General features: G+C 44.7%; 1 protein-coding gene across 1 annotated transcript in view; it reads left to right on the top strand.

The window, feature by feature from the left end:
• The first annotated feature begins 7,492 nt into the window (after nt 1–7,492).
• Nucleotides 7,493–27,956, top strand: part of LOC142652289 (ubiquitin carboxyl-terminal hydrolase CYLD-like) — a 56,762-nt gene continuing 36,298 nt past the window's right edge. Inside the window, exons 1-11 of the mRNA XM_075827941.1 lie at nt 7,493–7,605; nt 12,356–12,838; nt 13,817–14,086; nt 17,017–17,086; nt 17,539–17,720; nt 18,903–19,065; nt 19,425–19,560; nt 20,134–20,244; nt 21,960–22,051; nt 25,836–25,902; nt 27,402–27,525. Of these exons, the coding sequence (XP_075684056.1) occupies nt 12,386–12,838; nt 13,817–14,086; nt 17,017–17,086; nt 17,539–17,720; nt 18,903–19,065; nt 19,425–19,560; nt 20,134–20,244; nt 21,960–22,051; nt 25,836–25,902; nt 27,402–27,525 (1,668 nt within the window). The 5' untranslated portion in view covers nt 7,493–7,605; nt 12,356–12,385. The remainder of the gene's footprint in view (nt 7,606–12,355; nt 12,839–13,816; nt 14,087–17,016; nt 17,087–17,538; nt 17,721–18,902; nt 19,066–19,424; nt 19,561–20,133; nt 20,245–21,959; nt 22,052–25,835; nt 25,903–27,401; nt 27,526–27,956) is intronic.

Genomic DNA, 27,956 nt, shown 5'->3' with positions numbered 1-27,956 from the left:
TCTAACAAGTAGTGATTGTCCAAAGCGGAAAACCAGCCTTTTTTTTCCCACTAAAACCACATTGAGTGGTCACTCAGTTTTGATTGACCAATCACAGCGATCACTCACACAGGACCACTTTGATTTCTCTTGTAAGCGAGCGGTGATTTGCCCGGCGCTAGTGAAGCCCCTGCCCGATTGCCACAGTTATCCAATGTATCCCCTGACAGGCGCCGATGGGCAAATAGAAGGAGCCACTACCTGTCAAAATCCTTAGATACAGCGGCCGTTCAAGTTCACAGTTGGGGCCGAAGGATCCCGGTACATTCTGACATGGGGTATAAAGACAGTATCACACATGATAGGATTAGATACAGCGGCTCAGCAGACAGAATCACACATGACAGGATTAGATACACAGCTCAGCAGACAGAATCACACATGATAGGATTAGATACACAGCTCAGCAGACAGTATCACACATAAGATTAGATACGGTGGCTCAGCAGACAGTATCACACATGATAGGATTAGATACACAGCTCAGCAGACAGTATCACACATGATAGGATTAGATACATGGCTCAGCAGGCAGTATCACACATGATAGGATTAGATACAGCAGCTCAGCAGATAGTATCACACATGATAGGATTAGATACACAGCTCAGCAGACAGTATCACACATGACAGGAGTAGATACAGCGGCTCAGCAGACAGTATCACACATGATAGGATTAGATACACAGCTCAGCAGACAGTATCACACATGACAGGATTAGATACACAGCTCAGTAGACAGTATCACACATGATAGGATTAGATACAAAGCTCTGCAGAAAGTATCACACATGATAGGATTAGATACACGGCTCAGCAGACAGTATCACAGATGATAGGATTAGATACACGGCTCAGCAGACAGTATCACACATGATACGATTAGATACACAGTTCAGCAGACAGTATCACGCATGATAGGATTAGATACCGGGCTCAGCAGACAGTATCACACATGATAGGATTAGATACACGGCTCAGCAGACAGTACCACACATGATAGGATTAGATACACAGCTCAGCAGACAGTATCACACATAGGATTAGATACACAGCTCAGCAGACAGTATCACACATGATAGGATTAGATACACAGCTCAGCAGACAGTATCACACATGACAGGATTAGATACACAGCTCAGTAGACAGTATCACACTGAATAGAATTAGATACAGCAGCTCAGCAGACAGTATCACACATGATAGGATTAGATACAGTGGCTCAGCAGATAGTATCACACATGACAGGAGTAGATACAGAGCTCAGCAGACAGTATCACACATGATAGGATTAGATACACAGCTCAGCAGACAGTATCACACATGACAGGATTAGATACACAGCTCAGTAGACAGTATCACACATGATACGATTAGATACAGGGCTCAGCAGACAGTATCACACATGATAGGATTAGATACATGGCTCAGCAGACAGTATCACACATGATAGGATTAGATACACAGCTCAGGAGGCAGTATCACACATTGTAGGATTAGATACACACGATAGCTGACAGTATCACACATGATAGGATTAGATACACGGCTCAGCAGAGTATCACACATGATAGGATTAGATACACGGCTCAGCGGGCAGTATCACACATGATAGGAATAGATACACGGCTCAGCAGAGTATCACACATGATAGGATTAGATACACGGCTCAGCAGAGTATCACACATGATCGGATTAGAAATACAGCTCAGCAGACAGTATCACACATGATAGGATTAGATACACAGGGTAGCTGACAGTATCACACATGATAGGATTAGATACACAGCTCAGGAGACAGTATCACACATGATAGGATTAGATACAGTGGCCCAGCAGACAGTATCACACATGATAGGATTAGATACACGGCTCAGCAGACAGTATCACACATGATAGGATTAGATACACAGCTCAGCAGACAGTATCACACATGATAGGATTAGATACACAGCTCAGCAGACAGTATCACACATGATAGGATTAGATACACAGCTCAGCAGACAGTATCACACATGGTAGGATTAGATACACGGCTCAGCAGACAGTATCACACAGGATATGATTAGATACACAGCTCAACAGACAGTATCACACATGATAGGATTAGATACACAGGGTATCTGACAGTATCACACATGATAGGATTAGATACACAGCTCAGCAGACAGTATCACACATGGTAGGATTAGATACACGGCTCAGCAGACAGTATCACACATGATAGGATTAGATACAGTGGCCCAGCAGACAGTATCACACATGATAGGATTAGATACACGGCTCAGCAGACAGTTTCACACATGATGGGATTAGATACAGCGGCTCAGCAGACAGTATCACACATGGTAGGATTAGATACACAGCTCAGCAGACAGTATCACACAGGATATGATTAGATACACAGGGTAGCTGACAGTATCACACATGATAGGATTAGATACACGGCTCAGCAGACAGTATCACATATGATAGGATTAGATATACAGCTCAGGAGACAGTATCACACATGATAGGATTAGATATACAGCTCAGGAGACAGTATCACACATGATAGGATTAGATACACAGGGTAGCTGACAGTATCACACATGATAGGATTAGATACACAGCTCAGCAGACAGTATCACACATGGTAGGATTAGATACACAGCTCAACAGACAGTTTCACACAGGATATGATTAGATACACAGGGCAGCTGACAGTATCACACATGATAGGATTAGATACACAGCTCAGCAGACAGTATCACACATGATAGGATTAGATACACAGCTCAGCAGACAGTATCACACATGATAGGATTAGATACAGCGGCTCAGCAGACAGTATCACACATGATAGGATTAGATACACAGCTCAGCAGACAGTATCACACATGATAGGATTAGATATACAGCTCAGCAGACAGTATCACACATGATAGGATTAGATACACAGCTCAGTAGACAGTATCACACATGATACGATTAGATACAGGGCTCAGCAGACAGTATCACACATGATAGGATTAGATACACGGCTCAGCAGACAGTATCACACATGATAGGATTAGATACACAGCTCAGGAGGCAGTATCACACATTGTAGGATTAGATACACAGGGTAGCTGACAGTATCACACATGATAGGATTAGATACACAGATCAGTAGACAGTATCACACATGATAGGAATAGATACACGGCTCAGCAGAGTATCACACATGATAGGATTAGATACACGGCTCAGCAGAGTATCACACATGATCGGATTAGAAATACAGCTCAGCAGACAGTATCACACATGATAGGATTAGATACACAGGGTAGCTGACAGTATCACACATGATAGGATTAGATACACAGCTCAGGAGACAGTATCACACATGATAGGATTAGATACAGTGGCCCAGCAGACAGTATCACACATGATAGGATTAGATACACGGCTCAGCAGACAGTATCACACATGATAGGATTAGATACACAGCTCAGCAGACAGTATCACACATGATAGGATTAGATACACAGCTCAGCAGACAGTATCACACATGATAGGATTAGATACACAGCTCAGGAGGCAGTATCACACATGGTAGGATTAGATACACAGCTCAGGAGGCAGTATCACACATGGTAGGATTAGATACACGGCTCAGCAGACAGTATCACACAGGATATGATTAGATACACAGCTCAACAGACAGTATCACACATGATAGGATTAGATACACAGGGTATCTGACAGTATCACACATGATAGGATTAGATACAGTGGCCCAGCAGACAGTATCACACATGATAGGATTAGATACACGGCTCAGCAGACAGTTTCACACATGATGGGATTAGATACATCGCTCAGCAGACAGTATCACACAGGATATGATTAGATACACAGGGTAGCTGACAGTATCACACATGATAGGATTAGATACACGGCTCAGCAGACAGTATCACATATGATAGGATTAGATATACAGCTCAGGAGACAGTATCACACATGATAGGATTAGATATACAGCTCAGGAGACAGTATCACACATGATAGGATTAGATACACAGGGTAGCTGACAGTATCACACATGATAGGATTAGATACACAGCTCAGCAGACAGTATCACACATGGTAGGATTAGATACACAGCTCAACAGACAGTTTCACACAGGATATGATTAGATACACAGGGCAGCTGACAGTATCACACATGATAGGATTAGATACACAGGGTAGCTGACAGTATCACACATGATAGGATTAGATACACAGCTCAGGAGGCAGTATCACACATGGTAGGATTAGATACACAGCTCAGCAGACAGTATCACACAGGATATGATTAGATACACAGGGTAGCTGACAGTATCACACATGATAGGATTAGATACACAGCTCAGCAGACAGTATCACACATGATAGGATTAGATATACAGCTCAGCAGACAGTATCACACATGATAGGATTAGATACACAGGGTAGCTGACAGTATCACACATGATAGGATTAGATACACAGCTCAGGAGGCAGTATCACACATGGTAGGATTAGATACACAGCTCAGCAGACAGTATCACACAGGATATGATTAGATACACAGGGTAGCTGACAGTATCACACATGGTAGGATTAGATACAGCAGCTCAACAGACAGTTTCACACAGGATATGATTAGATACACAGGGCAGCTGACAGTATCACACATGATAGGATTAGATACATGGCTCAGCAGACAGTATCACACATGATAGGATTAGATATACAGCTCAGCAGACAGTATCACACATGATAGAATTAGATACACAGGGTAGCTGACAGTATCACACATGATAGGATTAGATACACAGCTCAGCAGACAGTATCACACATGATAGGATTAGATATACAGCTCAGCAGACAGTATCACACATGATAGGATTAGATACACAGGGTAGCTGACAGTATCACACATGGTAGGATTAGATACACAGCTCAGCAGACAGTATCACACAGGATATCATTAGATACACAGGGTAGCTGACAGTATCACACATGATAGGATTAGATACACAGCTCAGCAGACAGTATCACACATGGTAGGATTAGATACAGCAGCTCAACAGACAGTTTCACACAGGATATGATTAGATACACAGGGCAGCTGACAGTATCACACATGATAGGATTAGATACACAGCTCAGCAGACAGTATCACACATGATAGGATTAGATACACAGCCCAGCAGACAGTATCACACATGAAAGGATTAGATATACAGCTCAGCAGACAGTATCACACATGATAGGATTAGATACACAGGGTAGCTGACAGTATCACACATGATAGGATTAGATACACAGCTCAGGAGGCAGTATCACACATGGTAGGATTAGATACACAGCTCAGCAGACAGTATCACACAGGATATGATTAGATACACAGGGTAGCTGACAGTATCACACATGATAGGATTAGATACACAGCTCAGGAGGCAGTATCACACATGATAGGATTAGATACACAGCTCAGCAGACAGTATCACACATGATAGGATTAGATAAACAGCTCAGGAGGCAGTATCACACATGGTAGGATTAGATACACGGCTCAGCAGACAGTATCACACAGGATATGATTAGATACACAGCTCAGCAGACAGTATCACACATGATAGGATTAGATACACAGCTCAGGAGACAGTATCACACATGGTAGGATTAGATACACGGCTCAGTAGACAGTATCACACATGATAGGATTAGATACAGTGGCCCTGCAGACAGTATCACACATGATAGGATTAGATATACAGCTCAGCAGACAGTATCACACATGATAGGATTAGATACACAGCTCAGGAGGCAGTATCACACATGGTAGGATTAGATACACAGCTCAGCAGACAGTATCACACATGATAGGATTAGATACACGGCTCAGCAGAGTATCACACATGGTAGGATTAGATACACAGGGTAGCTGACAGTATCACACATGATAGGATTAGATACACAGCTCAGGAGGCAGTATCACACATGGTAGGATTAGATACACAGCTCAGCAGACAGTATCACACATGATAGGATTAGATACACAGCTCAGCATACAGTATCACACATGATTGGATTAGATACAGTGGCCCAGCAGACAGTATCACACATGATAGGATTAGATACACGGCTCAGCAGACAGTATCACACATGATAGGATTAGATACACAGCTCAGCAGACAGTATCACACATGATAGGATCAGATACACAGCTCAGGAGGCAGTATCACACATGATAGGATTAGATACACGGCTCAGGAGGCAGTATCACACATGGTAGGATTAGATACACGGCTCAGCAGACAGTATCACACAGGATATGATTAGATACACAGCTCAACAGACAGTATCACACATGATAGGATTAGATACACAGCTCAGGAGGCAGTATCACACATGATAGGATTAGATACACGGCTCAGCAGACTGTATCACACATGATAGGATTGGATACAGTGGCCCAGCAGACAGTATCACACATGATAGGATTAGATACACGGCTCAGCAGACAGTTTCACACATGATGGGATTAGATACAGCGGCTCAGCAGACAGTATCACACATGGTAGGATTAGATACACAGCTCAGCAGACTATCACACATGATAGGATTAGATACACGGCTCAGCAGACAGTATCACACATGGTAGGATTAGATACACAGCTCAACAGACAGTTTCACACAGGATATGATTAGATACACAAGACAGCTGACAGTATCACACATGATAGGATTAGATACATGGCTCAGCAGACAGTATCACACATGATAGGATTAGATACACAGGGTAGCTGACAGTATCACACATGATAGGATTAGATACACAGCTCAGCAGACAGTATCACACATGATAGGATTAGATACAGAGGCTAAGCAGACAGTATCACACATGATAGGATTAGATACAGAGGCTCAGCAGACAGTATCAAACATTATAGGATTAGATACAGCAGCTAAGCGGATAGTATCACACATGATAGGATTAGATATACAGCTCAGCAGACAGTATCACACATGATAGGATTAGATACACAGGGTAGCTGACAGTATCACACATGATAGGATTAGATACACAGCTCAGCAGGCAGTATCACACATGGTAGGATTAGATACACAGCTCAGCAGACAGTATCACACATGATAGGATTAGATACACAGCTCAGGAGGCAGTATCACACATGGTAGGATTAGATACACAGCTCAGCAGACAGTATCACACAGGATATGATTAGATACACAGGGCAGCTGACAGTATCACAGATGATAGTATTAGATACACAGCTCAGCAGACAGTATCACACATGGTAGGATTAGATACACAGCTCAGCAGACAGTATCACACAGGATATGATTAGATACACAGCTCAGCAGACAGTATCACACATGGTATAATGGGGGGTGTAGTCATGTGCAGGTTCCGCCTCCCCCATACAGGGAGGGGCGTGACAGCCGTGCAGCTGCTGACAGGACTGACCTCTTCTTCTGCCTCCTCCTCCTCTGATATTAGGGGCTCCAGGATCAGCACGGACCCCGGGCCCCTCACCCACCTGCTGAACTGTGAGTATCCGGGACAGCAGCCCCTCCCCCAGCCCGCGGGTTATAACCATATAATCTACATGGAGCGGCCTGTACGAGGACTGTGCGCACCGAATACAACTCCAGCAGCGGGACAAGTGCCGGCACACGATGTCACTCCACGCTGAGACTTGTAGTCCTACTGGAGATACAAAGTAACACAAAGTAACAATAAAACAAACCCGCAATACACGAGAGCGACCAGGAGGCGGCGATATACAAGTTACACAGAGCAGAGCGCAGGAAGTGTGCCGGGACTTCCCCAGTGCTGCACCAGCTGTGCCCTGTGACTGATGTAGCAGAGCTCACCTTTGTGTGTAGTCCTATGTAAAACCACAGATAACACAGTGATAACTCTCTGAGTACAGATAATGTAGATGTTTCCTGCAGTCCTATGTAACACTATAGATAACACAGTGATAACTCTCTGAGTACAGATAATGTAGATGTTTCCTGCAGTCCTATGTAACTCTATAGATAACACAGTGATAACTCTCTGAGTACAGATAATGTAGATGTTTCCTGCAGTCCTATGTAATACCACAGATAACACAGTGATAACTCTCTGAGTACAGATAATGTAGTAGTGTTACCTGCAGTCCTATGTAACACCACAGATAACACAGTGATAACTCTCTGAGGACAGATAATGTAGTAGATGTTACCTGCAGTCCTATGTAACACCACAGATAACAGTGATAACTCTCTGAGTACAGATAATGTAGTAGATGTTACCTGCAGTCCTATGTAACACCACAGATAACACAGTGATAACTCTCTGGGTACAGGTAATGTAGTAGCTGTTACCTGCAGTCCTATGTAACACCACAGATAACACAGTGATAACTCTCTGAGTACAGATAATGTAGTAGATGTTACCTGCAGTCCTATGTAACACCACAGATAATACACAGTGATAACTCTCTGGGTACAGATAATGTAGTAGATGTTACCTGCAGTCCTATGTAACACCACAGATAACACAGTGATAACTCTCTGGGTACAGATAATGTAGTAGATGTTACCTGCAGTCCTATGTAACACCAGAGATAACACAGTGATCACTCTCTGAATACAGATAATGTAGTAGATGTTACCTGCAGTCCTATGTAACACAGCGATAACTCTCTGAGTACAGATAATGTAGTAGATGTTACCTGCAGTCCTATGTAACACCACAGATAACACAGTGATAACTCTGAGTACAGATAATGTAGTAGATGTTACCTGCAGTCCTATGTAACACCACAGATAACACACAGTGATAACTCTCTGAGTACAGATAATGTAGTAGATGTTACCTGCAGTCCTATGTAACACAGCGATAACTCTCTGAGTACAGATAATGTAGTAGATGTTACCTGCAGTCCTATGTAACACCACAGATAAAACACAGTGATAACTCTCTGAGTACAGATAATGTAGTAGATGTTACCTGCAGTCCTATGTAACACAGCGATAACTCTCTGAGTACAGATAATGTAGTAGATGTTACCTGCAGTCCTATGTAACACCACAGATAACACACAGTGATAACTCTCTGAGTACAGATAATGTAGTAGATGTTACCTGCAGTCCTATGTAACACCACAGATAAAGTGATAACTCTGAGTACAGATAATGTAGTAGATGTTACCTGCAGTCCTATGTAACACCACAGATAACACAGTGATAACTCTCTGAGTGTAGATAATGTAGTAGATGTTACATGCAGTCCTATGTAACACCACAGATAACACAGTGATAACTCTCTGAGTACAGATAATGTAGTAGATGTTACCTGCAGTCCTATGTAACACCGCAGATAACACACAGTGATAACTCTCTGAGTACAGATAATGTAGTAGATGTTACCTGCAGTCCTATGTAACACCACATATAGCACAGTGATAACTCTCTGATTACAGATAATGCAGTAGTGTTACCTGCAGTCCTATGTAACACCACAGATAGCACAGTGATAACTCTCTGATTACAGATAATGTAGTAGTGTTACCTGCAGTCCTATGTAACACCACAGATAACACAGCGATAACTCTCTGAGTACAGATAATGTAGTAGATGTTACCTGCAGTCCTATGCAACACCACAGATAACACAGTGATAACTCTCTGAGTACAGATAATGTAGTAGATGTTACCTGCAGTCCTATGTAACACCACCGATAACACAGTAATAGCTCTGAGTACAGATAATGTAGTAGATGTTACCTGCAGTCCTATGTAACACCACAGATAACACAGTGATAACTCTCTGAGTACAGATAATGTAGTAGATGTTACCTGCAGTCCTATGCAACACCACAGATAACACAGTGATAACTCTCTGATTACAGATAATGTAGTAGATATTACCTGCAGTCCTATGTAATACCACAGATAACACAGTGATAACTCTCTGAGTACAGATAATGTGGTAGTGTTACCTGCAGTCCTATGCAACACCACAGATAACACAGTGATAACTCTCTGGGTACAGATAATGTAGTAGATGTTACCTGCAGTCCTATGTAACACCACAGATAACACAGTGATAACTCTCTGGGTACAGATAATGTAGTAGATGTTACCTGCAGTCCTATGTAACACCACAGATAACACAGTGATACCTCTCTGAATACAGATAATGTAGTAGTGTTACCTGCAGCCCTATGTAACACCACTGATAACACACAATGATAACTCTCTGAATACAGATAATGTAGTAGATGTTACCTGCAGTCCTATGTAACACCACAGATAACACAGTGATAACTCTCTGAGTACAGATAATGTAGTAGATGTTACTTGCAGTCCTATGTAACACCACAGATAACACAGTGATAACTCTCTGAATACAGATAATGTAGTAGTGTTATCTGCAGTCCTATGTAACACCACAGATAACACAGTGATAACTCTCTGATTACAGATAATGTAGTAGAGGTTACCTGCAGTCCTATGTAACACCACAGATAACACAGTGATAATGCTCTGATTACAGATATTGTAGTAGATGTTACCTGCAGTCCTATGTAACACCACAGATAATACACAGTGATAACTCTCTGTGTACAGATAATGTAGTAGATGTTACCTGCAGTCCTATGTAACACCACAGATAACAGTGATAACTCTCTGAGTACAGATAATGTAGTAGATGTTACCTGCAGTCCTATGTAACACCGCAGATAACACACAGTGATAACTCCCTGAGTACAGATAATGTAGTAGTTTTACCTGCAGTCCTATGTAACACCACAGATAACAGTGATAACTCTCTGAGTACAGATAATGTAGTAGATGTTACCTGCAGTCCTATGTAACACCACATATAGCACAGTGATAACTCTCTGATTACAGATAATGCAGTAGTGTTACCTGCAGTCCTATGCAACACCACAGATAACACAGTGCTAACTCTCTGGGTACAGATAATGTAGTAGATGTTACCTGCAGTCCTATGTAACACCACAGATAACACAGTGATAACTCTCTGAATACAGATAATGTAGTAGTGTTACCTGCAGTCCTATGTAACACCACAGATAACACAGTGATAACTCTCTGGGTACAGATAATGTAGTAGATGTTACCTGCAGTCCTATGTAACACCACAGATAACACAGTGATAACTCTCTGGGTACAGATAATGTAGTAGATGTTACCTGCAGTCCTATGTAACACCACAGATAACACAGTGATACCTCTCTGAATACAGATAATGTAGTAGTGTTACCTGCAGCCCTATGTAACACCACAGATAACACAGTGATAACTCCCTGAGTACAGATAATGTAGTAGATGTTTCCTGCAGTCCTATGTAACACCACAGATAACACAGTGATAACTCTCTGAGTACAGATAATGTAGTAGATGTTACCTGCAGTCCTATGTAACACCACAGATAACACAGTGATAACACTCTGAGTACAGATAATGTAGTAGATGTTACCTGCAGTCCTATGTAACACCACAGATAACACAGTGATAACTCTCTGAGTACAGATAATGTAGTAGATGTTACCTGCAGTCCTATGTAACACCACAGATAACACAGTGATAACACTCTGAGTACAGATAATGTAGTAGATGTTTCCTGCAGTCCTATGTAACACCACAGATAACACAGTGATCACTCTCTGAGTACAGATAATGTAGTAGATGTTTCCTGCAGTCCTATGTAACACCACAGATAACACAGTGATAACTCTCTGAGTACAGATAATGTAGTAGATGTTACCTGCAGTCCTATGTAACACCACAGATAACACAGTGATAACTCTCTGAGTACAGATAATGTAGTAGATGTTACCTGCAGTCCTGTGTAACACCACAGATAACACAGTGATAACTCTCTGAGTACAGATAATGTAGTAGATGTTTCCTGCAGTCCTATGTAACACCACAGATAACACAGTGATAACTCTCTGAGTACAGATAATGTAGTAGTGTTACCTGCAGTCCTATGTAACACCATAGATAGCACATTGTGGCAGGTGAGAAGCTCAGCTCTGCTACACGTGTGTTAGTGTCTCAGGGTGACGTGGCCCCTGACCTCTTTCCAGGTATCGGGGGCACACGGGTCTTGCGTCTCCTCCTGGAGGAATATTGGGCGCTGGGATGACGTCCTCCCGGGGATTATGCTTTATTGCAGCTTTGCTCAGACCTCTGCAGTGATGTCGGGATTATGGGAATTACTGACACAGAACCCGGCAGATCTCTTTAGTGACCGCTGTATGTTTTGTGTGCAGGTCTCAGGTCTCCTCCACCTGCGGGACATCATGGCCCAGGTCTGCAGAGAGATAGATGACTTTCTTATGTACTTCATCTTGCTGGAGAAGGTCCCGGTGGGCGGTGGGACGGTGGAGCCCGGTAGACTGTGCTGTATGAGTGAGGAGTCCTATCTGCAGAGGGTCACGGCGGACCAGACCCCGGCCCAATCCCTCAGCGTCACCGTCATTGAGGAGAATGTCTTGGTAGACGTCGACGTCAACGTTCTGCAACCTCTGAACCAGAGGAAGGCCGCCCTTCTCCTGGCCGTCCACAACCCCACCCAGAGGCTCAACTGCTTTCTGGAGAGGGGTCTTCTGGAACAAGCCGTCCAGGCTGAGGTCGGGCAGAGGGTCCTCGTGGAGCACGAGCAGAAGCTTTTCCCTGCGTTCATCCATCATGTGGGCAACACTCTGGACACCGGCACCTTACTGCCCCCCGTCTACTTTGGAGTGGAGCTGGAGGTGGGTGACGAGTAGGACGTTGTTGGGTTCTAGTGCGACCATTGGGGAAGGGGTCGTGCTAATTTAGGCTGGATAGTAGCGCTGCCATTTGGGTATAACTTTAGGCTGTGGTTTAGGTTTATCCATTTGGGATTGGTATTTTTAGGTCGGTGTGTAGAGTTGTCATGTTTGATCTGTATTTTTTTAGGCTGGACATATAACTACCCCTGAGGGGTGGGAATTGTTATGGATTGGGGGATGGGTATGGCTTTAGGAGGGGCTGTAAGGTTGGATCGTAGTTGGATGAGTATAGGTTTAGGCCGGGACATAGGGCTACTATTAGTAACTGGGCTAGTGCTTTGTGCGGGGAGGGGGGTCATATGGCAACCACTGAGGGATGGCAATAATTGGTGCATAAGCTATAAGGGGAATGGGTACGGCTTTAGATCGGGGTGTAGTTCTGTTATTAGGGGGATGGTTATAGGTTCAGGCTGGGGTATAAGGCAACCACTATGGGATGGGATGTCCTAACGTGGGGCATAAGGCAACCACTATGGGATGGGATGTCCTGACGTGGGGCATAGGGATACCACTATGGGATGTCCTGACGTGGGGCATAAGGCAACCACTATGGGATGTCCTGACGTGGGGCATAAGGCAACCACTATGGGATGTCCTGACGTGGGGCATAGGGCTACCACTATGGGATGTGATGTCCTGACGTGGGGCATGGGGCTACCACTATGGGATGTCCTGACTTTGGGCATAAGGCTACCACTATGGGATGTGATGTCCTGACGTGGGGCATGGGGCCACCATGATGGATTTAGGCTGGGGTGGAGTAGGGTTGAATGGCTTTAGGTCCGGGCTAGAGATGATTGTCGTGTGATGTGACACTCTAGACTTTCCCCATAATAATATGAAGAATCAGGGGCTCCATGTTATGTGGGATCCTAACATTTTTGTTCCCTTTTATTCCCTGTGATGATTATTCGACAGGGTGACGGTGAAGGCCGAGGAAACATGGACGGCACTTATAAAGGGGTGACCTTCTTCAAATGTAATAAGAACAGCGGCCTCCTCTTACCTTTCAACAAGGTCATTTTCTCCGGGGCCCCTCCACCCGATGACGTGGGGTCCACCTATCCACAGGCCGGCTCAGTGAACCCCGGGGACAAGGTGGCGTTCCGTGTCGAGGACTCCATAAAGCGAGGAAGAGTTGTCTTCTCGAGTGATCAAGCAGCTACGGGCTTCGTGGAGGTCTTACCGGTAAGAGGGTCTCTTGGGGTTCGTGGTTCGGATGATCTGGGGTCTCGGCAGGTTTGTACAGTTATAGATCATTGCGGCTGTAGGTTCCTCAGAGACGATCTATGCCGAGGTTAAGGAGCCGGTAGACGCCAAGGAGGCCACGTATCCGGTTGGCTCTATTGTTATTTCCCTCCTATACAAAGCGCGGAGAGGGAACTATCCCAGATGTTCTGGCGCGGGTCATCTCTGCCTTTGTACTAGAGAAAGAGGAAAAGAAATAAAAATAGTGCGTCAAACAATACAGGGATGAGGATGAATGGCGGTCAAATGGGATCACAACATCCAATAGAGTGAAGGATGAGATGTGCCCGGTGGGTTGGTGGCCGCCTTGAGTCCGGCATGGAGAGATGGCAGGAGAAACCCGGATACTCAGTCTGGCGCAGCCCCGATGATGAGATTATTACTACCGCCGTTTCGGACAAGCAAGCAGATTCCACCGTGTAGGAAACACGATTTATTATTGTACGCACAGACAACGCGTTTCGGGGCCAAATCGGCCTCACCCCCAGGTCAAGCGCAAGTGATAAAAAAGCTGAACATGCGCGTCATTTATACACCAAAAACGCCGAGTATAAAGGCCCTTTTACACCGGTTGACACTTGGCCGGTGCAGCGAGGGCCGATCAACGGGACATCATTGATCGGCGCTCGTTTCCTCCTGTCACCCGGATCTATGGATGGGGAGGAGCGCTCGTTACTCCGATCCCTCGTCCCCATACATTATCATCATGGAGGCAGCGCGTCTCCCTGTTTACACACCAAGATGTGCTGCCGACGACCAGAATATTTTACTTTTTTGGAGCGATTCGACCGGCAGATGATCCGCCGTTTTCTCGTTCATCTGCTGATTACACAGGGGAATTATCAGGATCGAGCGTTATATGAAATAATGATCTGCCCGATGATCGCCCCGTGTAAAGCCCCCTTAGGTCGCCGATCAGGCTGAATCCTGGTGCACAGCCAACTTCCAGCAAGACAAAAAATCCCAACATAAAGCGTAAAGCTAAAAGGAAATGTCCCAGAGTTTTGAGTCTAAATTCTTGCCGGGGCTTGTAGACGTCTCTTGACTCGTGGTCTCCTGGCAGGTGCGGGGGATTGACCAGTTGTGGAATGAAGAATGCCAGGCTACAAGTCATGCCCACGTCCTGAGTCTCACCTCACCTCTAGGGCTACCGGTAATTTGGTAAGACCGCACATGCCAAATGGGTAATCGGTCTACCGGAGATTGCACCTTCCATGGTAATGTCTGCCGCTGCGGCACCTGTGCCACCTGCCCGGATATATATTGGCACCTCTAAGCTCTCTCAGGACAGTGGTGGCACAAGCCCACACCAGCAGGGGACCCATTTTTTTACTTGCTGGGCCCGCTCTTGCACAGTATATACCCGCTAGACTTCTGCACTTTTTGATTGGAAAGTTTTCATCATTGAGAAGCTTGTGGGGGATGGGGGGGGGGGAGTCTGATGCTCCTCTCTCCAATCTGGATTATTTCTGGGTCGCAACGTTGGGTCACTTTGGGTTAAATTGGTTCATGTTGGAGAACAGACGTCTATAAGAATAAGGGTATGTTCACACGGCCTATTTTCGGGCCGTAAACGACCGAAAAATCGGTTCCTACGGGCCGTTTTTTTACGCGGCCATTTTTAAAAACAGCCGCGTAAAAAAACGGACGCGAAAAAGAAGTGCAGGTCACTTCTTGGGACGTTTTTGGATCCGTTTTTCATTGACTCAATAGAAAACCGCTCCAAAAAGGCAGCGAAAACTGCAAGTGGCTTAAAAAACGTCTGAAAATCAGGAGCTGTTTTCCTTTTACCAGCTCCATATTTTCAGACGACCTTTTCGACCCCGCGTGTGAACACAGCCTTACTAGTCCCCCCCCCCCCCCCTTCAGGGCAATGTTTAGTACAAGTCATTACAGCCTGGATTCTGTGGATAGATCTCCGTTTCCTTTGTGCGATTTTCCCCAGATTCCTCTTTGCAAAACTATTCAATCCCCTTCGAACTGTCTGAAGACTGTGAGTGAAGAACGTCCTACCACAAGTTGTTGACTCCAGGGCATCTCCGTTGTCAGTCCTGGGTACCTTTTACCTTTATGTTAGAGGTTGTTGTCCTGCTGGAAAGTCTTCTACCAGGTGGCAGTTCTCTTGCAGACTGCAGCAGGTTTTCCTCCAGGATTTCCCGGTACTTTGCTGCGTTCATTTTACCCTCTACCCTCACAAACCTTCCGGGATCTTCACATCATGATAACAGAATCACGTTTCGGCCTCACACCCGACCTTCCTCAGATGCTACAAAATAACGACATCCAAAAGGATACAATAAATATTCAAAGTAACATAATAAAAATAATCGAAACAAACACTTATAAATATCTTGTACATTTCATCGCGGTCCAGGAAGAAATCGCTCAACAAGTAACTTAATCCGCGCGTAACGCGTTACACAGGTCGGTCCAGTCCATCATGACATTTGTAGCCGTGACTCCGCGGAGTGTTCCGAATCTGCAATTATAACGTGTCCGTAGAAGGTGGTAAGAACTACGACGTTAATACTCCAGCACTGCGGTTATAGAGCAGGTAGAACGTGTTATCCTAAATGGTGTCAGTAGCAACTGAAACGAATAGAATGCCAGATCATACTGAATCCAACTGTGAGCCTGTGTAGCCCAATAGAGACTCCTAGTAGATGTATATAGCGGGATAGTAGTCATTAGTATATCAATGTGTCCAAGGTATTCATTATATTATAGATAAGTACAGCTGACCGGAAAGCGTCCGCTGTAATTGGCTATAATATAATTTTGTTGTCATTAGACCCCGGTCGCAGTGAGTGAGGGGCGGGGGTCGGATGTATTTGTACCTGTTTTTTACGTGTCTACGTCTTTCTCGGCAGGAGGAGATCCCATCCAGCGATTTGTTGAAGATTCTGAACTCCACAGTGACGGAAGAAAGTGCGACTCCAGGTACGATACGCGAGTGGCTGCCGAGACGGACGGTCGTCACCCAAAGTGGCAGCAGAATTTAACCAGTCTGTCCCTGCTGTCAGGATGACACTGATGCTGCGGGGTTATTAAACTCTGCGGCTGCCCCGCTGTATTATCATCTAGGATATCCCATCACTTCGTGATCAGTGGGGGTCCGACCTCTGGGACCGATCCTGAGAATAAAGGGGCTTCTTTAAGGGGTTTTTCGGTTAATAGATGGACGGTTATGTAATAGTTTAGAAAATTGCAGGACTTTTTATTATGCAGTTTGTTTTTTTCATTCCACATTGTTTTCAAGATCTCTGCTTGCCACCAGTGAATGGAAATGTTACATGCAGTATCTTGCGTCCGATTGACATGATCAGTACGGGGGTCGGGGGGGGGGGGTTTTAGCCAGGTATCCGGCAGCTTCTCATCTCTTTTTCTGGTAGATCATCACAGTCCGGTGCCGGATGGGAAGGAGGAGCAGGTGAAAGTAAACTTTAAAGAGAGAAACCTGGAAGTGGATTCTCTGGTGCAGATTCAGTATAAAGAAGGGGAGCTGGCCTTTGGGATCATCCGATGGTTGGGTTACCTGCCTCAGATGGACGATGTCATGGCTGGAGTGGAGCTGGTAAGTTTCTATTTACCTGCACAAGACGTACATATGGCTTTAATTTCCAAAAATATTCCAGTCCCCATCATTCGTCCTCACTAGTAATAATCACATGAGTGGAGAAGTCCGTCCCCCCCCCCAAGAATAGCACACTCCGTCCTGAAATAATCTGTGCTGCTGGGGACCCTTCTACTACCACTGTGTAAATCAATATCTTTGACCTCCCATATGATCGGCACACTCCGTCCTGAAATACTCTGTGCTGCTGGGGACCCTTCTACTACCATTGTGTAATTGCCTATCTTTGACCTCCCATATGATCGGCACACTCCGTCCTGAAATAATCTGTGCTGCTGGGGACCCTTCTACTACCACTGTGTAAATCCCTATCTTTGACCTCCCATATGATCGGCACACTCCGTCCTGAAATAATCTGTGCTGCTGCGGACCCTTCTACTACCACTGTGTAAATCCCTATCTTTTGACCTCCCATATGATCGGCACACTCCGTCCTGAAATACTCTGTGCTGCTGGGGACCCTTCTACTACCACTGTGTAATTGCCTATCTTTGATCTCCCATATGATCGGCACACTCCGTCCTGAAATAATCTGTGCTGCCTTGGACCCTTCTACTACCACTGTGTAAATCCCTATCTTTGACCTCCCATATGATCGGCACACTCCGTCCTGAAATACTCTGTGCTGCTGGGGACCCTTCTATTACCACTGTGTAATTGCCTATCTTTGACCTCCCATATGATCGGCACACTCCGTCCTGAAATAATCTGTGCTGCTGGGGACCCTTCTACTACCACTGTGTAAATCCCTATCTTTTGACCTCCCATATGATCGGCACACTCCGTCCTGAAATACTCTGTGCTGCTGGGGACCCTTCTACTACCACTGTGTAATTGCCTATCTTTGACCTCCCATATGATCGGCACACTCCGTCCTGAAATAATCTGTGCTGCTGGGGACCCTTCTACTACCACTGTGTAAATCCCTATCTTTTGACCTCCCATATGATCGGTACACTCTTTCTCTGAAATACTCTGTGCTGCTGGGGACCCGGCTCTTTTTGGCTTATGTGACCTCCCAATTGCTTCCTTTCCCCTCCTCACATCCTGACGTGTCACATACAGTCCTGTCCTCACTAACATCGTCTCGTGAGTGAATACTAATATTTTTTGGCTCTACAGGAAGAAGACAAAGGTTGCACTGACGGCAGCTGGCGCAGTCACAGGTATTTTTTCTGCCCACCAAAACGAGGACTTTTTGTGAAGTTAAAAGCTTGTCAACCGGACACTCGCTTCTCGTCCAATAGAGATTGTTCACCAAAGAGCCTGGAGAGCACAAAACACGGTGAGTTTGTCCGTCTCCGATCCAAATAAAAACCTGTATATCCTGCACGACCCAGTGCTGAGCAGTCCCTCAGAGGATCTGGTATCTGGAAGTTGATCGCTGATCGCTCAGCTTCCTGTTTCTTCCATGCACCGATCATAGCGATGAGCACAAGGACGGAGGAGCTGTAAGTGTTCAGCCGCACAGTTCTCTCTATGATCAGGCGGAGCGATTTCGGAGCGCTCCTCCTGATCATTAAGGGGGAGCTCAGAGAGGCTGCGCGGGAGGGGAGAGCGTAATATGCGCAGCCGCATAATTCAGTGGGGACCGTGTATATAACCCTCCTATACAGCTGGTAACAGGAATTCTCTTTGTTTCAGGTAGAGATGACGGTCACAGGGTGCCAGGAAAGGTCCCTCCCCTACAGGGCACTGCTGCCGTGGATATTTTAGAAGGAGATATGAGGGGTATTCAAGGTCACTGCAATTCCTGCTACATGGATGCTGCACTTTTTAGGTAATTTATAGGAACTCGATGGTTTATCACTTGTTCCTCAGGGGCGGGACAAAGCGGCAGGGTACGGCATTATAAAGTTTCCTGGGAAATAAATAAAAACAAATTAACAATAGTTTCCGACTCCTGTCAACTGAGGACACTACTCTGCCGTTCGTTCTATGTGGACGGTTTAAGGTAACTCAGGGGAGGTGCTTGGTCGGCCATTTGCTCCTCGGGGGTGGGACTGTTCAGCGGGACACACCATCCTGAGCTTTCCTGGAATACAAAAATAAGGGTTTCCTACTTCTGTCTGCTGAATTAATATTTCAGGGACACTTTGCTGTTCTTACTATGTTGATGTTGCACTTTTTAGGTAACTCAGTGGAGTCTCCTAATTGGCCAGGTGCTCCTCAGGGGCGGGACATTGCTGCATAATACTGAATTCTTTTTTTATTACCCTGGACTAAATTTATAGTTTCCAATTGGTAGCGACAGAATTTAGGCTTTATGCTGTAAATATTTTTTAGAGTATTGCAGGTTCTTTGGCACCTTATCCATTGATGTGGTCTCTTTTTATTTCTTCCCTCTGGGCAGTCTCTTCTCCTGTAGTTCTGTGCTGGATTCTCTCCTCTTCAAACCTTCATGTCTTCCCAATGGAAAAATCCAACAAACCCTGAGGGAGGAAATTGTCAACCCCCTGCGCAAGTAAGTGAGAATTTTATGCTCAATTTTAATTTTATATTTGAATTTTTATATTTCAAGTATAAAAGGAAGTTGCCCGGCAGAGGGTTAGGCTCACGTTCGCTATTGACTTAAATTTGGTCACATAAAAATGGTAGACAAGGAAATTGTAGGGAAGGAGAAGAGAGGGCAAGTGGAGAATAACTTTTTCAAGAAAATTAATATTTTCCTAAGACGTTGATATGAGATACATTATCTGGCCAAAAGTTTGTGGACCCCTGACCATCACACCTATATCAGCTTGTTGGGCATGTAATCCCAAAAATCATGGGTGGTCTTTTTTTTTGCGGGTGTAACATCCTCAAATCTTCTGGGAAGACGCTCTGCAAGATTTTGGGGTGTCTGTGGGGATTTGTGCCTGTTTTTGATCTCGAGCTCACAATCACTGTTCCAATTCGCCCCAAAGGTGTTGGATGGGGTGGAGGTCAGGAGTCTGCGCAGCTAGAGTTCCTCCATAACTTACTCCTCACCCCGTGGCTTTATGGCGCTTGCTGTGTGCACACCACATGTTACAGTAGTCACTGTATTCCGGTAGGCAGCGTTCTCCTGTGATGCGCCAAACCCAGATTCCTCCATCAGACCGTGAGCCGTGAGTCATCTCTCCAGAGAACACGCTGTTCCAGTGTTCAGTGGCGATGTGCTTTATACCACTCCAGCTGCCACCTGGCATTGTGCAGGGGGATCTTAGACTTGTGTGCAGCGATCATAGAAACACATTTTATGAAGCCCCGGACGCACAGATCTGGTGATGATGTCACTTCCAGAGGCAGCATGGAGCTCTGTACTGAGCGATACAACTAAGGATAGGTGATTATTACACACAACGCTCTCGAGTACTCAGCGGCCCCACTATGTGAGTTTTGTTGTCTACTGCTACTTGGCTGATCTGTTGTAGCTCGTGGGTGCTTCAACTTCAGAATAATAGCACTTACAGGTGACCGGAGCAGATCTAGCAGATAATAATAACACTTAAAGGTGATCGCGGCAGATCTAGCAGATAACAGCACTTACAGGTGACTAGGGCGGATATAGCAGATAATAATAACAACACTTACAGGTGACCGGGGCAGTTCTAGCAGATAATAACACTTAAAGGCGATTGTGGCAGATCTAGCAGATAATAACAGCACTTACAGGTGACTAGGGGGGATCTATCAGATAATAGCACTTACAAGTGACCGGGGCAGATCTAGCAGATAATAGCACTTACAAGTGACCAGGGCAGATCTAGCAGATAATAACACTTACAGGTGACTAGGGCAGATCTAAGCGATAATATTAGCACTTACAGGTGACTGGAGCATATCTAGCAGATAATAGCACTTACAGGTGGCGGGAGCAGATAATAATAACACTTACAGGTGACGGGGGCAGATCTAGCAGATAATAATAACACTTACAGGTGACCGGGGAAGATCTAGAATATAATAACACTTACAGGTGACCGGGGCAGATCTAGCAAATAAAAATAACAGGTGACTGGGGCAGCCGGAGCAGCTTAATGGTGCAGGATCCGGTTGTCGGACCCCCACAGATCATGTACTGATGACCTATCTGGTAGTGGACAATCCCTTTAACCTTTAATTACAGAACCTTTAAGTGTTACCCGGCCTGGGATATGAATAATATTACTGATGATCGATTCCCTCCAGGTACTAAACCAGTTTCATTCTTCACAGAAATGGCTATGTGTCGGCGGACAGTGTCATGACCCTGCGCTGCCAGCTGACAGAGGAAAGTCAGTGCCCCAGCTTCACCACCTCCGAGAAAGGTAAAGGTCAGGAGTCCTGCAGCGTCTGTCACCTCTGATCTCCACCTTACAGGTCACAGGGAGAATTATTCTACAACTGACTCACAGGGGGAATTTATGAAGCCGTCTACGCCATTTTCTGGAGTGGAAAAGTCACAATTTGCGTAAAAACTTGCATTTAGCAACTTTTCTATTATTACACCGCCTTCGTCACGTTTCAAAAAGTGGGCAGGGCTTAGCGGGAGGAGGAGGGGCCACCACGTTCTGATAAATGTATTATAATTAAACTATAGTGCAATTTACTCCAACTCATAGCTGGAGTAGATTAGATTTTATAGTGCACGGACGGCCAGTGCGCCATAATCAATTAGGCGCATCTTACACCAACTTTTTTTTACATTAACAATGACAAATTAATAAACACCTTAATAAATTGTCCCCACTGTGCACATACATTACATTACTTATCCTGTACTGATCCTGAGTTACATCCTGTATTATACTCCAGAGCTGCACTCACTATTCTGCTGGTGGAGTCACTGTGTACATACATTACATTACTTATCCTGTACTGATCCTGAGTTACTTCCTGTATTATACTCCAGAGCTGCACTCACTATTCTGCTGGTGGAGTCACTGTGTACATACATTACATTACTTATCCTGTACTGATCCTGAGTTACATCCTGCATTATACTCCAGAGCTGCACTCACTATTCTGCTGGTGGAGTCACTGTGTACATACATTACATTACTTATCCTGTACTGATCCTGAGTTATATCCTGTATTATACTCCAGAGCTGCTCTCACTATTCTGCTGGTGGAGTCACTGTGTACATACATTACATTACTTATCCTGTACTGATCCTGAGTTATATCCTGTATTATACTCCAGAGCTGCACTCACTATTCTGCTGGTGGAGTCACTGTGTACATACATTACATCACTTATCCTGTACTGATCCTGAGTTACATCCTGTATTATACTCCAGAGCTGCACTCACTATTCTGCTGGTGGAGTCACTGTGTACATACATTACATTACTTATCCTGTACTGATCCTAAGTTACATCCTGTATTATATTCCAGAGCTGCACTCTCTATTCTGCTGGTGGAGTCACTGTGTACATACATTACATTACTTATCCTGTACTGATCCTGAGTTACATCCTGTATTATACTCCAGAGCTGCACTCACTATTCTGCTGGTGGAGTCACTGTGTACATACATTACATATCCTGTACTGATCCTGAGTTATATCCTGTATTATACTCCAGAGCTGCACTCACTATTCTGCTGGTGGAGTCACTGTGTACATACATTACATTACTTATCCTGTTCTGATCCTAAGTTATATCCTGTATTATACTCCAGAGCTGCACTCACTATTCTGCTGGTGGAGTAACTGTGTACATACATTACATATCCTGTACTGATCCTGAGTTATATCCTGTATTATACTCCAGAGCTTCACTCACTATTCTGCTAGTGGAGTCACTGTGTACATACATTACATATCCTGTACTGATCCTGAGTTATATCCTGTATTATACTCCAGAGCTGCACTCACTATTCTGCTGGTGGAGTCACTGTGTACATACATTACTTATCCTGTACTGATCCTGAGTGTACATTCTGTATTATACTCCAGAGCTGCACTCACTATTCTGCTGGTGGAGTCACTGTGTACATGCATTACATTACTTATCCTGTACTGATCCTGAGTTACATCCTGTATTATACTCCAGAGCTGCACTCACTATTCTGCTGGTGGAGTCACTGTGTACATACATTGCATTACTTATCCTGTACTGATCCTGAGTTACATCCTGTATTATACTCCAGAGCTGCACTCACTATTCTGCTGGTGGAGTCACTGTGTACATACATTACATTACTTATCCTGTACTGATCCTGAGTTACATCCTGTATTATATACCAGAGCTGCACTCACTATTCTGCTGGTGGAGTCACTGTCTACATACATTACATTACTTATCCTGTACTGATCCTGAGTTACATCCTGTATTATACTCCAGAGCTGCACTGACTATTCTGCTGGTGGAGTCACTGTGTACATATATTACATTACTTATCCTGTACTGATCCTGAGTTATATCCTGTATTATACTCCAGAGCTGCACTCACTATTCTGCTGGTGGAGTCACTGTGTACATACATTACATTACCTATCCTGTACTGATCCTGAGTTACATCCTGTATTATATACCAGAGCTGCACTCACTATTCTGCTGGTGGAGTCACTGTGTACATACATTACATTACTTATCCTGTACTGATCCTGAGTTACATCCTGTATTATACTCCAGAGCTGCACTCACTATTCTGCTGGTGGAGTCACTGTGTACATATATTACATTACTTATCCTGTACTGATCCTGAGTTATATCCTGTATTATACTCCAGAGCTGCACTCACTATTCTGCTGGTGGAGTCACTGTGTACATACATTACATTACTTATCCTGTACTGATCCTGAGTTACATCCTGTATTATATACCAGAGCTGCACTCACTATTCTGTTGGTGGAGTCACTGTGCACATACATTACATTACTTATCCTGTACTGATCCTGAGTTATATCCTGTATTATACTCCAGAGCTGCACTCACTATTCTGCTTGTGGAGTCACTGTGTACATACATTACATTACTTATCCTGTACTGATCCTGAGTTACATCCTGTATTATACTCCAGAGCTGCACTCACTATTCTGCTGGTGCAGTCACTGTGTACATACATTACATTACTTATCCTGTACTGATCCTGAGTTATATCCTGTATTATACTCCAGAGCTGCACTCACTATTCTGCTGGGGGAGTCACTGTGTACATACATGACATTACTTATCCTGTACTGATCCTGAGTTACATCCTGTATTATACTCCAGAGCTGCACTCACTATTCTGCTGCTGGAATCACTGTGTACATACATTACATTACTTATCCTGTACTGATCCGGAGTTATATCCTGTATTATACTCCAGAGCTGCACTCACTATTCTGCTGGCGGAGTCACTGTGTACATACATTACATTAATTATCCTGTACTGATCCTGAGTTACATCCTGTATTATACTCCAGAGCTGCACTCACTATTCTGCTGGTGGAGTCGCTGTGTACATACATTACATTACTTATCCTGTACTGATCCTAAGTTACATCCTGTATTATACTCCAGAGCTGCACTCACTATTCTGCTGGTGGAATCACTGTGTACATACATTACATTACTTATCCTGTACTGATCCTGAGTTACATCCTGTATTACACTTTCAGAGCTGCACTCACTATTCTGCTGGTGGAGTCGCTGTGTACATACATTACATTACTTATCCTGTACTGATCCTGAGTTATATCCTGTATTATACTCCAGAGCTGCACTCACTATTCTGCTGGTGGAGTCACTGTGTACATACATTACATATCCTGTACTGATCCTGAGTTATATCCTGTATTATACTTCAGAGCTGCACTCAGTATTCTAGGCCGTCTACTTTGTAGCAGCTAAAATTTCCCGTGACCACTTCAGTAGCTGAATACATTTACATGGTGGTCACCCAGGGAGGAAGACAAGTGGTTGCTAAGCAACTTGAAATCCTTGACAGGTATACAGTTCTATGGCACTCAGTGTATATAGTATAATAATGCTGCAATGATAATCGGTAATAACGTAGTTGCGGACCTTGTATATATTGAGTGGGGGGATATTTTCGCGTTGACCATTATCCGGTCTATAACTATTACAGAATTCATATTTCATTCTTTCCTTTATTCTTAGATCCGGAGGAGTTCCTTAACCTGATCATGCATCGTATCCTGGGTGCGGACCCCCTCTTAAAGCTACAGTAAGCTTCTTACATACCATAGAGCGGGGTGCACAACCTCTTCTGTTTGGGCCACAATGTCAGATTCTTCCCCTCAAAAGGGAGATGAGATATAAAGGGATAATCCTACGTGAGACATTTGTGGCTTGTTGACAGTATGAGCCACGAATGTCTGATGGGGGTTCTACTTCTGGGACCTCCGCCTATCTGGAGATTGGATGTTTTTGAACTAGAGAGACCATCTCCTCTCTGCAGCGCCGAACCTCCTCTGGATATGTCATAGATGTCTCAGATGGGAATACCCCTTTAAAGGTGCATTCTGGGTAAATCTTAAATCTGATGCGCTGCACGCCATAGTGCGGGGGGGGGGGGGGGGGCATGACACGGATTCAACGGGCGACAGAGGGAACCGCAGTTCTAGTCTTCACCAGATATAACGTCCCCGACATATCACAGTATTTCCTGCACTGCTTCTTCACATTGCTTAAAATAGAATTTATACAGCTCCACAGTCACCCCATAACAATGCCAGCCATGCATTGTACCCCATAACAGTACCAGCCACGCATTGTACCCCATAACTGTGCCAGCCACGCATTGTACCCCATAACTGTGCCAGCCACACATTGTACCCCATAACTGTGCCAGCCACACATTGTACCCCATAACTGTGCTAGTGAGTCTCCCCCATAACAGTACCAGCCACGCAGTGTCCCCATAACAGTGCCAGCCACGAAGTGTCCCCATAACAGTGCCAGCCACGAAGTGTCCCCATAACAGTGCTAGTGAGTGTTCCCCCATAACCGTACCAGCCACGCAGTGTCCCAGTAACCGTGCTAGCCACACAGTGCCCCATGACGTAACAGTCACGCATTGTACCCCATAATAGTGCCAGCCACGCATTGTACTTTGTAACAGTGCCAGACACGCAGTGCCCCATAACAGTGCGAGTGACAGTGTCCCCCATAATAGTCCCAGCTTCACAGTGTTCCCCATAACAATGCTAGCCACACAGTGCCAGACATTAATTTCCCCACCATTTTCAAGATCTCTGCTTGCTGTCAGCACTGGAAACCATACTTGTATTAACCTATGCTAATTCCTTACAGCTGAGGGTTTGTTACAATTGTATCCAGTCTAGGCAATTCTCTGTGAGCTAACCACTCTGGACTCCCTCCTGATACATTTTACCTGCACTGATACATTGTAACAAACTCTCAGGACTGGAGAAAAAATGTGTGATGCTGATATTTAGCTCACAGAGGATTATTGATTGGATATAATTTGAAGCAAACCCTCAGCTGTGAAAAGTGTAAGGTTGAGACATGTATTCAGTCTCTGAATGTTCACAAGATTGTTTCCATTCACTGAATGCAATCACACATTTTGAAATTGCTGAGCAATTGAAATACAAGTCTATTATAAAGTTTCCGATCTTGTCATTACGCGGGATGTATTTCCATCAGAAGGCTCGAGCCGTTTCAGGATTTCTATGGTGATTCCTCTTTACAGATCTGAAGGGAGCGGGTTCAGGAGAGTTACTGTTATCAGATCTTCATAGAGAAGCAGCAGGAGATGACGGTGCCCAATGTCCAGCAGCTCCTGGAGCAGTCGTTCCACCACTCACAGCTGAAGCTGACCGAGGTGAGTATAGAGTCACGCTGCCCTACAGATATACAGATCCTGCATATACAACCCCTGTCCTCTACATGCTGCCAGGATACATATACGCTATTGCTCCATGTTATCAGCACTTCCAGACGAGGAGAGGCTGACTGACACTATAGATAGCTGTCGTCCGGACACTTGTTCTGCTGGGAGTTATTCCCCTCGACTATTCCCACACACGCGTGGCCCCCCGAGAGCGGAGAAAGGGGAATAAGCCCTGCCAGACCCCTGTGTCCCCTCCAGAGACATTACATCATATGTGACTGATATCAGCCGCTCCTCTTATAACACTCCAGTACTATTATATCCTCCAGAGACATTACATCATATGTGTGACTGATATCAGCCGCACCTCTTATAACACTCCAGTACTATTATATCCTCCAGAGACATTACATCATATGTGT

The sequence above is a fragment of the Rhinoderma darwinii genome, chromosome 5, assembly GCF_050947455.1.
Source record: "Rhinoderma darwinii isolate aRhiDar2 chromosome 5, aRhiDar2.hap1, whole genome shotgun sequence".
Lineage (NCBI taxonomy): Eukaryota > Metazoa > Chordata > Amphibia > Anura > Rhinodermatidae > Rhinoderma > Rhinoderma darwinii.
The sequence above is the reverse complement of the archived record's forward strand: the minus strand, read 5'-3'. Positions and strand labels throughout refer to the sequence as shown.